A 14,932-nucleotide genomic window follows, 5' to 3' on the forward strand; every position below is an offset into this window, starting at 1 on the left:
ACACACAGTAGCGGCTTAGCCCTAACAATTTACGAATAGAACCGTACTTGTATTGAAACACGGCGAGTCCCCGTTTTTGCTCGCTTTTTTTTTTTTGGTGGACTTAAACCGCATTTTTCCCTCTTCCTCACTTGTGTTGCACTGCCCTTGCTTTTGCTCAAACACGTGTGTACGCATATACGTATATATATATATATATATATATATGGTAGAGGAATGAATCTCTGACAGACTCATGCGTTTGCTCACTCACCTTCATGCCTCCTTCTTTCCTGAACTTACCTCAGTCTTTTAGAATCGAGTAGCATCTGAACACGGCGCGGTGTCACGGGGCCCGCCCTTTGCACACGCACACGCAACGCCCCCATACGGCTCCGGCTTTAATACCTTACACCATTGTCTTACATGTCGGTTCCACTCACAGAGGAGGATCTGCATGACTTGTATGTGTGGGTTGATGAAATACCCATTTCCCGCCCCAAGCGGAATATTACCCGCGACTTCAGCGATGGTTGCTGCGTGGCTGAAGTCATGAAGTTCTTCTTCCCAAAGCTTGTCGAACTGCATAACTACGTGCCTGCTATGTCACAGTCAAAGAAAATAGAGAACTGGAATACCCTCAACAACCGAGTGTTTCGCAAACTCCACTTTGAGGTGGCGCGGGATGAAATCAGCGACATCACAGCGGGGGTCCCAGGCGCCATTGAGCGGTTCCTCCGTGCATTGCGAACAAAGATTTCTGAGATCAAAGCCCGCCGTGAGGAATTGGCAGCTGCGGAGGCGCTGACAGGCGTGCCAGGAACGGGGCTCTCCCCTTCACGGTTTCGTTATGGTGCACGGCATGCGGACAGAGCTGGCACGGCGGGATCCACCTTGTCTGCGCATGATCGTAATGTAGAAAATGAAGCGGAACGAGGACAGCGCGGGGGCAGCAAGGTAGGAGTCACATCCGGTTACGCGAACACGCAAGGACGCTCTAACGCTGCCCCAAACGTGAAAAGTGGATTTGACCAGCGGAACGGGTCAGCCAGAACGAGTGGTAGTGTGGACGACGGTATTGACAGCAGGACAGCTGCCAGCCTCCGTCAGTTATTTGATGAAAAGGACCGAACTATAGCTGAGCTCCGTGAGACTGTTGGCCTGCTCAGTGAGAAGGTGATGAAGCTAGAAGAACTCGTTCGCTTGAAGGACAATAAGCTGCATGACTATAGGAGCACATTTGGTCACATGTGACTATGACGATGATGACTTTGATTTATATACGGGAGGCGACAAGAAGGAAAGTGAATAGAATTAAAGGAACATGAAACAGGGGAATAGAATGGGTGGTTTAAAGGCAGATATGAGAGGAAGAATGACGGTGTGAACGACAGCGGCAGATTGGCTTGTGCTGCTTCACCCTTCTCCCTCTTGAGAGTACCTCTTCCAAGGGTAAATGGGCTGACAAGTGGCGGTGAGCTGGAGTGTGACAATGAAGGAGACGTACGCGCGCTGGGCCCACCGCAGTACGTACGAATCTTTTAGGCTGTACTTGATTTGCTTGTGTGGTATTATAACCTTGGGCGTGTGAATTACGTTCGCTTGCCCTCCAAAGAAACCCCTAACGCGCATCTGAAACGAAAAGTTTCACCATATATGTGGACGCAGCTTTAGACTGTGCTTCGTTGATGTGACGCGCAGCCCTATGCGTGTGCGTTTTCAGCGCGCACACACGGTTCCATCTGCCTGTTCCCCATTGCGATACCACTTTCGTGCCTGTCTAATCGCGCGATGACAAACTCTGAATGCCTCTTCTTTTCCCTACTCTTGCGTCCCTTCTCGTGCGTGAAGCCTCCTTTTACAGTCAACTCTTTCTTAAAGGTACGATCCCGCCTCGATTCCAACTTCCCGTAGCCAGCTAGCGAGCCAGCAGTAGAGAAGACAGGAAGCGGTCATAGGGAGGGGGAAGTCTTGGAGAGTGTGTATTATTATTTCCACAACTAAAAACAGCGTCCCTTCATCCGTTTAGGGGGTTCCTCTCACCATTTCGATACGTGCGGGTGCCAAAGCAGGAGGCCGCTAAACGGTAAACAGGATACCGGAAACTAAATATAGTCGACCATGAGCGCGCGCATGCAGGTCCCGCTGTCGCAACGGCGCCACACAAACGTTGCTGCAGTGCGATATACAAAAAATGGTCATAAGCTGGAAATTGCCTGTTACAAAAACAAGGTGATATCGTACCGTAATGGGGTTGAAACGCGGTTAGATGAAGTTCTTCAGATCGACCGCGTTTTTACCAATATTTCACGTGGTCTCTTCGCTTCTGAAAAAGATATCCAAGCGGTGTTTGGCAAAGGAACCACGGAAGAGGATGCACTCAAGTACATCCTCGTCCATGGCGAACTTCAGGTGGCGCAACACGAACGTGAAGTTGAAGTGAATCAAATGTTCACAGATATAGCACTGATCATATCGCAGAAGTGCGTGAATGAAGTTACACAGCGGCCCTTCCCCGCACAGGTCATTGAGCAGGCTCTGCGCTCCATAGGTGCCGCAGTGAGGTTGGATCAACCGGCGAAAAAACAAGCACTTGCGCTCATTCATAGGCTTATGGACGCACAGATCATACCGATCGCACGAGCTCCAATGAAACTCCGGTGCACAACAGTGGACGAGCAATCTCTGAAGAAGGTGACGGAATGGTGTGAAAGCAATAGAGCGACCATACTTGAGGAACCGGGGGAGACCTGCCAAGATGAAACGGTTCATGGAGCGGGGAAATATTCTCTGCTCATCCTCTTACAGCCACATCTTTTTCGAGATCTTGAAATTTTTGTCAAGGACGAGTTACCACATGGTGCGACGGTGCACATGATAGACAGTGTGGCGATGGATGTAGGTGAAGTGGATGTGATGGATGCAGATTTGATAGCTCGGGCTAACGCTCACACGAACGCTGCTGATAAGTCGGTAGGTGGCGGAGGCGGTAGCCATCAAACCGGTAGCAGCAGTAATCCCACACAATGTCTGAACAACAACAACAAAGGAGGAAAGAAAGGGGGAAAGAGTGGCCGGAAGCAGAAGAACGCAAAATATTCACTCCAGAAGAATGATGACACACCACAGGAAGAACAAGGCACGCCACTCACAGCTGATTTGTCATCGACAGGGCCGGGGGTTGTGGATGATAAGGAGATCTCCGATGTGAAGACGGCGCTAAGCAAACTGGGTCTTGATAATCCTTGCGCGCTGGATGACCACGACGATGACGACAAGAACAAACGGGGGAAAAAGAAAGCCAAACGGCGCCAGGGAGCTCAGCAGCAGTCACAACAACCCGCATCATCAAAGAAGGAGGTTGAGGTGGAGGCCCAGGAGGATAGTGACGAAGAGGTTCTAGTTAACCGCAAGCAGCGCAAAATGGCCGCAGTTAAGGCTAAAGACATAAGCAATAATCACGACTGCGACTTCGATGACGAGTACAACTATGAGTACGATATGGAGGAAGGGGTAGGAGAGGAGTGAAACCCACAGATGCGCCGAAACGCCACGGATGGATGTGAAGAGCAGGTAGTACGGCCACTTGGTTTAGTGCCGTACGTCAACCCACGCTCCCCACTTCAGCTGGAGGGGATATGAAAACAAAAAGTAACGTGAAATTAAATAATGACAAGTTTTTTTTACAACCTCCGTAAGAACACACACATACTCCTCTGTCTCAGCTAGTTAGCGTTTTTCTTCTAATATATATGCTGGTGTTAATGAAGTGTCTCCTTGCTACTTTTGTTTTTGCCACTAGGCCCCTGCTTGTCTTTTGCAGCAGTGGGTGCGCGTGACCAACACGATTTCACATAAGCGGCAGTAAAATCTTAATAGTAGCAGCTTGCACGGACACACTAAGAAAGGTCATCGTTAACCTGATAAGCACATCGCCACGTACACACGAATATATATATATAGCGAGATATTCAAATAGTTCCTTTTCTTCGCTGCGATAAGATGTGGAACGCATTTAGCGGGTTTCAGCCACCAAAATTGAGGGATGGTAACGGTGGCTGGGGAAGTGGTAGGCCTTACAGGCCAATGAGGGTGGGAGGGCAGCCATATCATAAGGAAAGGTTTGGGGCCCCCTCTTACCCTCAAACCCAAGGCGGTTACCAGCATCATGGGAATTTGGACCCCATGAACCGCTCTTACAGTCGTCATACGCCGCAGGCAGCACACAGGATCCGCCAGCCTAATATCGATGAGCCTTTTGCATGGAAAGCGTTTATGCGAAGGAGCACTGAAGGTGCCATTTATCGTGGAACGACGCAGCTTGAGGGAAGCCAAAGGACAAAGGAAAGCGGTGAAACTACGAGTCCCAATGGGTTGGCGCGGCACGTTGATGGTGAAGCTTGGAATGCTTATTGGGGCGAGTACTCTGACCATTTTGCGTCCCGAATTGACGACGTTCAGGAGCATTTAAGCAAGGGTGAAAGGTACAACGGCAAAAGGTGTGTACGAGTCGCCACACCCATACCGAAGGATTCACTTATGGAGTCATTCAAGAGTCGGATGATCGACTACGCACGACACTTTGGGGCAATCGAATGTGTTACTCGCGACGGCGGTGTCGTTGGGGTACAGTTCACCACCCATCGCTCTGCAGAGCTCTTCGCTGTGTGGGCTGCCTCAATGACTTTTGTGGAAATTCTCGGTGATACCGTGAAACCGGATGAAGTCAACGGTCCCGTAGAGATGGTGGTGCGGCTTGCACCACATGATCCGAATAGACTTACGACGACACTTCGACTGGGCGATAACATCGTCCTTTCAACAGCGTTTGTCGAGGGGTTGTTTAAGGGTATTTTCGATGCCGAAGACATTAAGTTTCATGCTGGTGCCTTCCAAATAACGTTTGGCTCTGTCCAGGCAGCCAAGGTGGCACTTCACTCGGTCCAGCGGCACCTTTTCGATGGCTTTGGTCTGCTACTAACGTTTTCGGAGGTGCCCTTGGGCGCGGGGCCTCTAATGCCACATGCGAAGTAGCTTTCACACGATTGCGAGCAAGCAAACACAAAGGACAAAATTAAGACGGCGTAAAATAAACGGGAAACTTTTAGTGTGAAAGGGAGGAAGGGATGTTCCAAATGATCCTGTTTGCTTCCCTCCAAGGGACAAGCATGCTCCTCAACATCACTCTTCGGGGAGCCGTGCTGCAAGCAAGCACATACGCACATTATAGTGGCGAGACAAAAACGTGGAGCGCATCGCCGGCGTCTGCTGCGGGTGGAGAACATCCAGGCGTTGGGGTCGTTACTTCTTGGTGTTTTTAGGCAGCTGTGAACCCGTTTAATGTTTTGGTTAATTAAAGGCAGGAGAACCGTTTTGAACCTGCGGGAAGTCCTGCATGCGGTGCGGTCCTGTAGGTGACAGATAATGGAAAAACGTGCACCGCAGGTCAATATACATTTATATATACTTGTGCGTGTGTATTGGACGTCTGCCGCGCGTAAAAGCCCACATCAAACGCTGGGATGCCGCCGCGTTACCTCGATTTTCTCTTTGACTTGCTTCCACGTCCGTCTCTTTTTTTCTTTAAGTCTCTCTGCTGGTGACAGTGTTGGATAAAAATTGATGCCGAGTAGCACGGGAGGAGAAAGTGGCGAGACAGCGTGTTTGGAGGCCTTCTTAACCAGTTCTGTCCCAGACTGCGTGCATACACACCATTGTCGCCGTCACGTCCCTCTTCTTATTTGACCAACAGTGCATTTCGGGTAATCATCATGCTTTCGTGTTAACCACTCACCCTCCACGGGAGAAAATAAGCCCGCATCGCCTCTCCTGTCGCTACTGCTGCTGCTTCAACGCCCCCTAAAGTCTATTTAGCACAACTTCTATATTGAACGCATCGTCTAGCACTATGAAACAAGGTAACGGGGCCACACACTCCATTCCCCACAATGTGCCCTTCCGACGCATTGTTATTCTTTCTGACTATGGATCACCGTGGCTCAACGCGGTAACGGCCGTAACATGCGCAACGCTGCCATGTCTTTCGGCACTCTCCAATGGGTGGTGTGAGAAGCGTGGAAACGTTGTTGTTGCCAGTAAACTGGATAGCCCGCGCGTCCTCATTCCGGCCGAGGCAGGTGTTGCACCGGACGGCACCTCGTGCTCGTCACTTTCCTCGTTATCTGCAGTGTGTCGGGATTTAGCTGACGGCCGTAACATTGCCAGTCGTATCTTTTTTACCGCGGATGCGGCCAGCAATCCGCGAGCGCAGACTTTTGCACCAAGCGTGGAAGATGACTTGTTTGTGTATGTGTCGGCGTGGAGTGGTGAAAAGGACGCCGCCCATCTTGCTCTTCGTTCCCTTTCCAACATGTTTGGTGCCACCAGCTTCGGCATTGGCGCATCGGGTGTCCTCACAGGACCGTGTGGCGTTCCTCGGCTTATTATTCTGGCAGACGAATCCACACGAAACTCAGTCTGCGAAACTGCTCGGCATCTCAGCAATTGGTGCGTCCTCTCGTGCATTGTGCCAAGTTTCGCTCCCCCGGCCTTCAACCACCAGCTTGCTGCTTCGGTCGTGCGGGAATGCGATGTCGTATGCGGGGTTCTGGAGTGTGTTGCGCTCGGCGTGGCTCTGGGAACGGTAAAGCGACTTCCGTTCGGTTTTATGGACCCCGTATGTGTTATGCCCCTTGATGCTGCTATCAGTACTGCTCTGATTGCATTCCTGCAGCGTTTGAAAGGGGGTCCTGCAGCAGTCTGTGGGGGTACGAGCGCCACTATTATTATAGGCTCTCCCAGTGACAGCGCTTTCGTGTGGGGCATGTTTGCTCAATACCTGATGGATTATTATGGTCGTGTGGGTCTTCTCGCACTGAAGGAATCCCAGTTACGTTGGCTGTTTGATACCTCGCCAGCGCTGCAGCTGAATGCAGACTTTATGAATTGGGTGAACTATGGCACATCGACAATGATGCCTTTTCGGTGCTACTATGATAATGCCGCGGCGCGGCGCCGGAAGCAGTTGATGGAGCACTATCCCCATTCAAATGTAGCTAGGAAGGTTTGTGGGACATTAACGAACATTGACACGCGCATCCACAATATGGTAAAGTTGACTCAACACTCTGAGCCAACAGGGCAACATGATGGCGAGCGGGTGAACAAGCAGGGGAAGCCCAACACGGCGGGGTTTTACAGTGACTTGCTTCGGGCTGTAGAACAAGATGCCGCGTTACGGCCTCTCTACCCGTACATCTCGTTGAGTTGCATAAGGTGGGATGTTTTTGTGAAGGTTATTGCCCAATCCGTGCTGGAGCATGCGGCACGCCAGATCGCAGGGCATCCAACTGTGGTCCCTCCGCCTCTTCCTTTGTATCATAACGACATCATATTTTACGGCCCGCAGCGGGCTCCGCGGAACTGTCTCCTCACTCGATTCTTCCCAGAAAGCGTTCGGTGGGCACAGCGCTCAGGTTTACGGCCGAACGGGGTGCTTGTAGCGGCAGAACCCGGGCTCACAGAAGAGTCATTGGCGTGTATACTTCAGCGCCCAAGTATAATTCAGGTGGTTAAGAAAACTGCAAAAGCAGAGGGCGTAACGGAGGAAGATGTCTTGAGGCGGGCGACAGCAATCTTGCGCGGTATGGGTGATAATCTGAATCAGCTCAATGTCCGCGTCTTCGGCCTTATGGTGCGGAAGGCGCTGTTCAGGCTCTTCGACAGAGTGAGCCTGAACGCCTCCGCCTTCGAACGGCTCCATGCTGCAACTACGCAACCGAGGACCCATGTCATGTTGCTACCAGCACACAGGTCATATATAGATTTCATCATAATGACCTATTTGCTCCTGGTGATGGGTCTGACCCTACCGCACGTATGTGCAGGTGATGATTTCCTTCGAATGGGCCAGATAACTAAATTGATGCGTGGTAGCGGCGCCTTTTTCATACGGCGGACATTCCGCGACGATCCCCTGTACACTGCACTCTTCAAAGAGTACATTCACAACCTTGTCCTTCGAAAGCAAATGATCGAATTCTTCATTGAAGGAACTCGAAGCCGCACGGGCAAAACGCAACGCCCCATGCTCGGGGTCCTAAAGTTCATTGCCGACACCTTGGTTAACGCACAAGAGGCTATCGATGACGTTTGCATCCTTCCAGTCAGTTTGTCTTATGATGAACTACTAGAAACGAAGTTGTATGCGGCGGAGCAGCTCGGGTTGTCAAAACCAAGGGAGAGTGTTGGAAACCTTGTGCGTGCAAGTTCCGTGCTCAGCAGGAGGCATGGGAAGATTCATGTCCATGTTGCCGAACCCCTCTCATTGCGATCCTTCTGCCACAATCCAAGCCAATGCCCCGAGGGGTTTGAGCCGGTAACAGGAGGAGTTACAGCCGCAGCGCCTAACAAAAGTAGCGATGGCGAGGGAGCACGTAGTCCGTCCCATATCCCTAAGCAGGTTTTAACGAACATCGCGTGGCACGTAACGCACACTCTACAAGACAATACAATCATTACGCCAACGGCATTGCTCGCTGCAGTTCTCGGAACCCTTTCCCCTCCGGCAGGGTGCATGTCACTTCGGGAGGCGCAAGCTAAGATGTTGTGGCTCCGTGACCACATTATTAGGAGAAGAGCTCACGTCAGTGAAGATTGTGTAAATAGTAACGGTGAGGAACTTTCTCGCATGGCTCTCTTTCATCTTGCGGAGTTTGTAGAGACGCGGGTTGAAGCTGGTGAGACATGGGTGGCTATGCGCCAAGACAGCAGGGCTCCATTGGGCGTGGCCATCTGCAGCAACCAGTTAATCCATGTGTTTGTGGACGAAGGCGTTGTGGCGTTAGTAGCGCGTGCGTCAGGGGAGCTCAGCGACAACAAAAAAACAGCGCGTGTGTCAACTGATCTCTTGAAGCGTGAATGTGAGCTGCTGCGCACGTTGCTCGCAGGGGAGTTTCAGGACTACCTTCCTTGGTGCCCATATACATATGCATCATGGTTCAAATATGCTGTAACACGGCTACTCGCTCACGATGACATCCACAACGATGGGACAGCTACTTTAGAAGGAGGCGGTTCCGCCGAAAGCACCAACAAGGTGAAAAAAGGTGGCACATATGCGGTTGCGAGTGAACCCCGCTTGCATGACAGCGAAGATATCGTGATTCACTTCACACGCCGGTTTCGATTCATTACCGGTATCCTCTATCCATTTGTAGAGTCCCTATATGTTGTCAGCGTTGCAGTGGCTGCCGTTGCTGAAACACATGTAGAACATCTGCTTCGTAGGAGACCACTGTTGTTGGCATGTCAGAAATGGGCCTTGGAACTATGCAATGAGAAGCGACTTGTTGTGCATATACAATCCTGTGGAAGTGTTGCGCTGAAGAGTGCCTTCACCAGCATTATGGAATTCATTGGTCTCAAGTCGCGTACCGAAGAAAAGGACCTCGTGTACATCCTTCCAATACCACCAAATGGTCTGGAAACGCAATTGCAGCCAGTGACGGAGCAGTTGAAGAAGTTACTGCGCCCCCTCATAGAAGTAAAAGAGGAGGAAGAGCGAGAGGCGCGAAATCACATGGTTAACGTCTATAAAAAAATCCAAATGAGTTCCAAGCGGGCATCAAGGATGTAGGAAAGCATCAAGGAAATAATATTAATAATAATATAGAAAAAGAAGAAGGGGGGAAACGAGAAAAGAAAGCGAATGAATGAATTGAATGAATGAATGAATGAATGAAGTCCTCCGATGTGCTTCTCGCCGTGTGTTGGTGTTCAGTTAGTGTTTGCTTCTTTTTTTTAATTTATTTCCTCATATCATCTACATTACAACCATAATTTCATGATCCCTCCTTATTATTATTGTTGTTGTTATCACTTTTTTTTCTTTTTTTGCAATCATTCATCCGATTGTTGTTGTGTCTATTTCTTGTTTGGCTTGTTTTTCTCTTTCTCTTTTTCTGTACCGTTCAGTGTGCATGTTTCACTTCCCGCAGCCAGTTTCCTTTTCATTTTTACTTTTTCCTTCCTTTCTTTTTGTTTTTCCGTTGTGTGTGTGTGTGTGTGTGTGTGTGTGTGTTGTTTGTGTGTGTGTGTGTGTGTGTGTGTGTGTGGTGTGGTTTGCATTTTCGGCCTTGTTATTCTTCTTTCATTTTGTTTTCATATCGTGCATGGCGTGTGACGGTACAGAAAGTCTTTTCATTTAACAAACTAGTCATTACTTAACAACACGTAACAAAAATATAAGATACGAAGTGGCCGAAGAGGGTTATGGCAGAGCAGATGGTCAACTTAAAGGGTATTTGTTCTTTTAATGTTGTTGTTGTTATGGTTATTGTTATTACGGTTGAAGTTTTAAGTTGGCGTTGTAAACTTCAAAGGGGAAATGTTGTTTGGTTAGCTTCATCTCACCCAGTATCAGTTCTAAGCATGTCGTCCAAACATCCGTGGGCCTATGGGTGAAAACATGAAATAAAAATAGCTAAGTAATATATGTATATTTGCTTATCTTTATTTACGTGTGCGTTTTTGTTTTGGTGGTGAGCTGGAGTAGATTGTCCAACCCACACCTGAATTTCACTTGTGCTTATTTGACCTTACGCGGATTCGCACCCTTTTTTTTTTTCCTCTCCTCTTCTTTTCTCTCCGGGCAGTAAATATCGCATGGATCATAGAAAGGGGGTCAAATATAATACAGCGGAAAAAAAGAAAGGAGTTCACTACGTTTTCAAATAAATAAGAAAAACGATAAAAACAATCGAATGAAGAGAATAAACGAGTGGGACGCTAAATAAGTGGCCTGCTTCTGTTTGTTTCGTTCCGTTTTAGCTACTGCTTTTTTCTCATGTTACGGAAAGGCGTAGACAAAAGAAGAAAAAAAAAAAAAGAGAAGAGAAAAGAGGGAGGGAGGGACAGCTGCCTGGAGAGCACAAGTTGCAATTATTTGTGTGGGCGTCTGTATGATTTGGTTTGTCTCAGTCGCTACAGCGTTGTCGCATGTTGATTTTGTTTTATTTTGTTTTTTATGCATGTTTGAGTGCTCAGGCATTATTTCCTCGTAGTTTTCGGTAACTGTTCCGACATCTTCATTTTCTTGTTTCAACGTCGACTTCTGCTATTATTTACTTATTTTTTTTTATTTTATTTTATTTTTTGCCGCGTTAAGGTCACGTAGGTGCCAACCTTCACCCGTAGATCAGTAAGTCCTGTTATCCCAACGTAGGGGGGAGGAATCTTCTGGGTGGGTGGGGAAAACAAATAATTAGTTATCTTTTAAACAAAGAGGAAACTTTCTTTTTTTCAAAAAAAAAAAAAAAGAAAGGATGCAGGGAGACACTAAAACTATGGGGAAAAAAAAAACAGTTTCAAGTTTGAATGAAACGCGAGAGCGCCGTCGTTTGGATATTGGGAAGGTACGAGACGTATGGAACACATTTCAAACCGCCATGTGGCATGTTTGTCTTCCTAATGAACTTGTCATGTGCTTCGATCCGCTGCTACGCTGCATCTTTGCGTTATATTATTTACCTCCTGTGGCATTAGTTGTGGCCATCACTCATAGCGCATTGGCACGTATTGTTTGGGTGCTCGTTACTCCGGTTGCGCAGGAAATGGAAAAACAGCCATATGATGCCTCACGCATCGTAACACTTGCACTTGGGCTCTATCAAATAATTATTTGCATGTTACCCTTCACCACGCTAAGTATTGCAGTGGCCACTTTAGGTCATAAGGCACTCAACTGCTTCATGGAAAGCATGGTGGATAGTTGGTGTACGTATGAGCAGCGGGATTATCCACTTTTGGCAGCGCGCCTGCGTTTCATGATGGAGGACCGCTGGCGATGTTGTACCTTTCTTGTGGTGCTTTTCCTTCTTGGTACACTTGTGCTTTCAGGTTTTCATACCGACTTGCTCGTCGCATGGCCAGACCGCGAGGGCAATGTGGCATTAAATGTGTGGTTAATCATTTTTATTGACTTAACATTCGTTGTAGTGTCGGCATTTACTTGTTCGCCGCCGGGGTTGCGGTTACTCAACTCAAAAAAAGACACAGCGGATGGAAAGGATGGATCATTTCTGGAATATTTCTTCGATACATGGTGGCGGAAACGTGTTTTCTATATCCGGTACGCCACGGGTTATATGGTGATTGCGCTCGGCGTGTTCACAACATATCATGATGGTCCATTGCGGGCGCTATCCATGCTGCTGGAGACTTTGATGTATTTACTCATACCTCACGTTATGGTGCACGCAGTGCTTTCAATTTCAATCGTAGCGGTTAACTTTCACCGCTCGGTGCGGTGGTTGTCCCACCACCGTGCGGCCGTGCCCCACACAATTGCCTTTATCCTACCTTACGAAGGAGTGCTGCTTTATTCCATGTATTACTTTAGGCACCACTGGATGACGGTGTGTTTGCTTGTGGGAGTCAGCGTTCTTCTAATATACCGCTCTATAGACATTGCGAGGGAATTTGAGGTGACAGAAGCCGGTTCCGTGCTTTGGAAACGGGAAGATGACGGAACCGTAGCGCCGCCAGATCTCGCTAAAGTGCTGGAAGAGGCGCACGAAAACAAATCACGGCACCTGAACACCGTAAGCCTTGGTGTATCAGGAGATATGGAACGGATGCGGTTAATATCGGATGGAAAGGAAATACCACTGCAACGTGTGGTGATCGAACGAATCGGTGAGTCGAGGAGTCTTTCCAAAAAGGCAGTTTTCCTCGCGTACGCATTTCCGAGGGTGTTACACGCACAGAAACCGAACTATTTGGGTGGTAAGCATTTTCGGACGGGCCGGCTGCTGCTTCGTACGATTACGTCAATCCTCTTAACTTTCTTCGCCCTACTTGTGGCAGGTGTAATACTTCAGGCAGCTTTTCCAGAATTACGTAAATGGCCCGTCCGCTTACGGATATCGGAGGGGGGCGAAATTTTGACTATCGATCATATTGTGGTGCGCATGCATTTACTCTCTAGAAATGCAAGTGCAAATCCATTGTCGCCACCTGTTACCTCCGCCATGACGCCTGCACACGCCGCATTTCAATGGGGCAATACAACGGCGTTTAATACGGATTGGTATGCGTCGCTGTGCGCACGAGAGTTCCATGGCGCTTCAGTATGGGAAGTTTCATTACTTGCGCTGGCCACATACCTTTCAACTGAAGAGGAAGTGCGTCAAATGCTGCATTTTATGAATACACACATGGAGACAGACTGGATCATGCGCGAGCGTCATGGAATGGATTGCGTAGCCGTGGATTCTTCCACGAAGCCCACAGAATGGAATGGTTATTTCGACTTTTATAGTGCCAAACACGATCTCTCCGTGGTTGCCATTCGCGGAACCGATATGACATCGGCTATTGATTTCCTTATCGACTTCAACATGTTTTTTGAGGTTGTTTTGTATCATCTCTTATCTAATTTCGTTCCTGGGGCAGGAATTTTACCCTCGCACCTAATCGCAGACTTGATTGGACTGGCTTCACTCCGGTCGGATGGAAACTTCCAGTACGGGACTTGGGAATCCCTCATTGCAGAGAGTAAAGCAGATGATAAAAATAACAAACTCCAGTGCGTGAGTAATAACTATCGCCGTGACTTTTTTGCAGACGTTTATAATCACATCCGCTACATTGGCAGTAGGTCAAAGAGGCCGAAGCATGTTATCTTGACGGGCCACTCATTAGGTGGTGCCGTTGCCTCAATTGTTGGAGCCAAGATGGGAATTCAAGCTGTGGGTTTTGGAGCTCCGGGAATAACATTAGCGCGAAAAAAGTTCAACGTGGATTTGCGGAGTATTAACAAACACGTTGGGAATATCATATCCTCGCACGATATATTTCCCATGATTGGTGGTAATGTTGGGGAGCAACATCGCATAGAGTGTCTGGCAACTACACGGGAACTTTGCCATGCCATGGAATTTCTCGTTGGAGCGCTATGGCGGTCATGCGGGTCAATTCGCTCACGATTTCCCTCCATGGGCTCAGTTTTGTAACCTCCCGATACGTCACATTCAAGACAAACATGGAACTGGATTTGTGTTCGTATTAGGCTCCCTTTGTTTTGTTTTGTTTTGTTTTTTCTTTTTTGTTTCCGTCGTTGACCTTTCAATGGGGAGGAGAGGAATGAAGGGCAAGTAGAAGAAAAGAAAACAGAGGGAGGAGAAAATATGCACCAATGGGAGTTGATTAATGGGATATGTGCAAGGTGAGAGGGAGGTGTTGAAAATAAAATAAATGAGCACAAGCGCGTGTGTTGAATAATTTCATAATTTTTTTTTCTTCGCTGTTGACTTGTTCATTTGTCTCTCTCTGTTGTATTAATCTACCTAATCGCTTTCCTTCACCTGTTCTTCAACACTTTTTTTTTTCTGATTCACCTGTTGTTAATGCTTCATTTTTATCCGCACGGCAACATGCTTTTCGGCAGCCGCCGTTGTGAAATTCAATTCAACACGCACGTGCGATTATGCCCATTTGTAGTCATAACACCCACCTCATATTTCTTTTTTCTTCTTTTATTTATCATTCCAATTTTACAGTCGGGCGGAAGTAATGCGCTTCAAACCTGCTGAGTTGTTTTGTTTTGTTTTCTGGAATGTGTGTGTTTTGCGTCAACACGAAGAGGCCATCGCACAAACCCTTCAACACACGTCCAACTCATCAAAAAGAAAATTATTAATAATAATAATAGTATTGGCAACAGTAATAATAATATTGTTATTAACGTTGATAACACGACGTGAGGAAGTGAACCGCACAGTTCTGCCCAACATTTAATTCAGTCTGGTGAAGGAAAGAATAAAAGGAAGGAGGAAACATATTCCTTTACTTCGGAGAAACACATCTGGGAACGGATTTCGTAGAATGTAAACACCACTCGAATTTGTCATGAAATTCCGTTTTAGCCCCTGATTCTCCTTTTTTTTTTTTT

At 47.9% G+C, this 14,932-nt stretch overlaps 5 protein-coding genes across 5 annotated transcripts; all 5 read left to right on the plus strand.

The window, feature by feature from the left end:
• Positions 1 to 405: 405 nt before the first annotated feature.
• Positions 406 to 1,233, plus strand: TEOVI_000468000 (Spef1; the record flags this gene model as incomplete). Its single annotated transcript, XM_067222354.1, has 1 exon — positions 406 to 1,233. One exon carries the CDS (start codon positions 406 to 408, stop codon positions 1,231 to 1,233), a length of 828 nt encoding a protein of 275 aa, XP_067078455.1.
• Positions 1,234 to 2,100: 867 nt separating this feature from the next.
• On the plus strand, positions 2,101 to 3,507 carry TEOVI_000468100 (Shwachman-Bodian-Diamond syndrome (SBDS) protein/SBDS protein C-terminal domain containing protein, putative; the record flags this gene model as incomplete). Its single annotated transcript, XM_067222355.1, has 1 exon — positions 2,101 to 3,507. The coding sequence occupies one exon, from the start codon at positions 2,101 to 2,103 to the stop codon at positions 3,505 to 3,507; it is 1,407 nt and encodes a 468-aa protein (XP_067078456.1).
• A 474-nt stretch (positions 3,508 to 3,981) lies between these two features.
• On the plus strand, positions 3,982 to 5,013 carry TEOVI_000468200 (uncharacterized protein; the record flags this gene model as incomplete). The annotated part of the gene is made up of 1 exon (XM_067222356.1): positions 3,982 to 5,013. One exon carries the CDS (start codon positions 3,982 to 3,984, stop codon positions 5,011 to 5,013), a length of 1,032 nt encoding a protein of 343 aa, XP_067078457.1.
• Positions 5,014 to 5,887: 874 nt separating this feature from the next.
• On the plus strand, positions 5,888 to 9,616 carry TEOVI_000468300 (dihydroxyacetone phosphate acyltransferase, putative; the record flags this gene model as incomplete). The annotated part of the gene is made up of 1 exon (XM_067222357.1): positions 5,888 to 9,616. The coding sequence occupies one exon, from the start codon at positions 5,888 to 5,890 to the stop codon at positions 9,614 to 9,616; it is 3,729 nt and encodes a 1,242-aa protein (XP_067078458.1).
• A 1,687-nt stretch (positions 9,617 to 11,303) lies between these two features.
• On the plus strand, positions 11,304 to 13,994 carry TEOVI_000468400 (Lipase (class 3), putative; the record flags this gene model as incomplete). Its single annotated transcript, XM_067222358.1, has 1 exon — positions 11,304 to 13,994. The coding sequence occupies one exon, from the start codon at positions 11,304 to 11,306 to the stop codon at positions 13,992 to 13,994; it is 2,691 nt and encodes an 896-aa protein (XP_067078459.1).
• Positions 13,995 to 14,932: the final 938 nt, after the last annotated feature.

The sequence above is a fragment of the Trypanosoma equiperdum genome (genome assembly GCF_001457755.1).
Source record: "Trypanosoma equiperdum strain OVI genome assembly, contig: ctg_1613, whole genome shotgun sequence".
In the NCBI taxonomy this organism is placed as follows: Eukaryota; Euglenozoa; class Kinetoplastea; order Trypanosomatida; family Trypanosomatidae; genus Trypanosoma; species Trypanosoma equiperdum.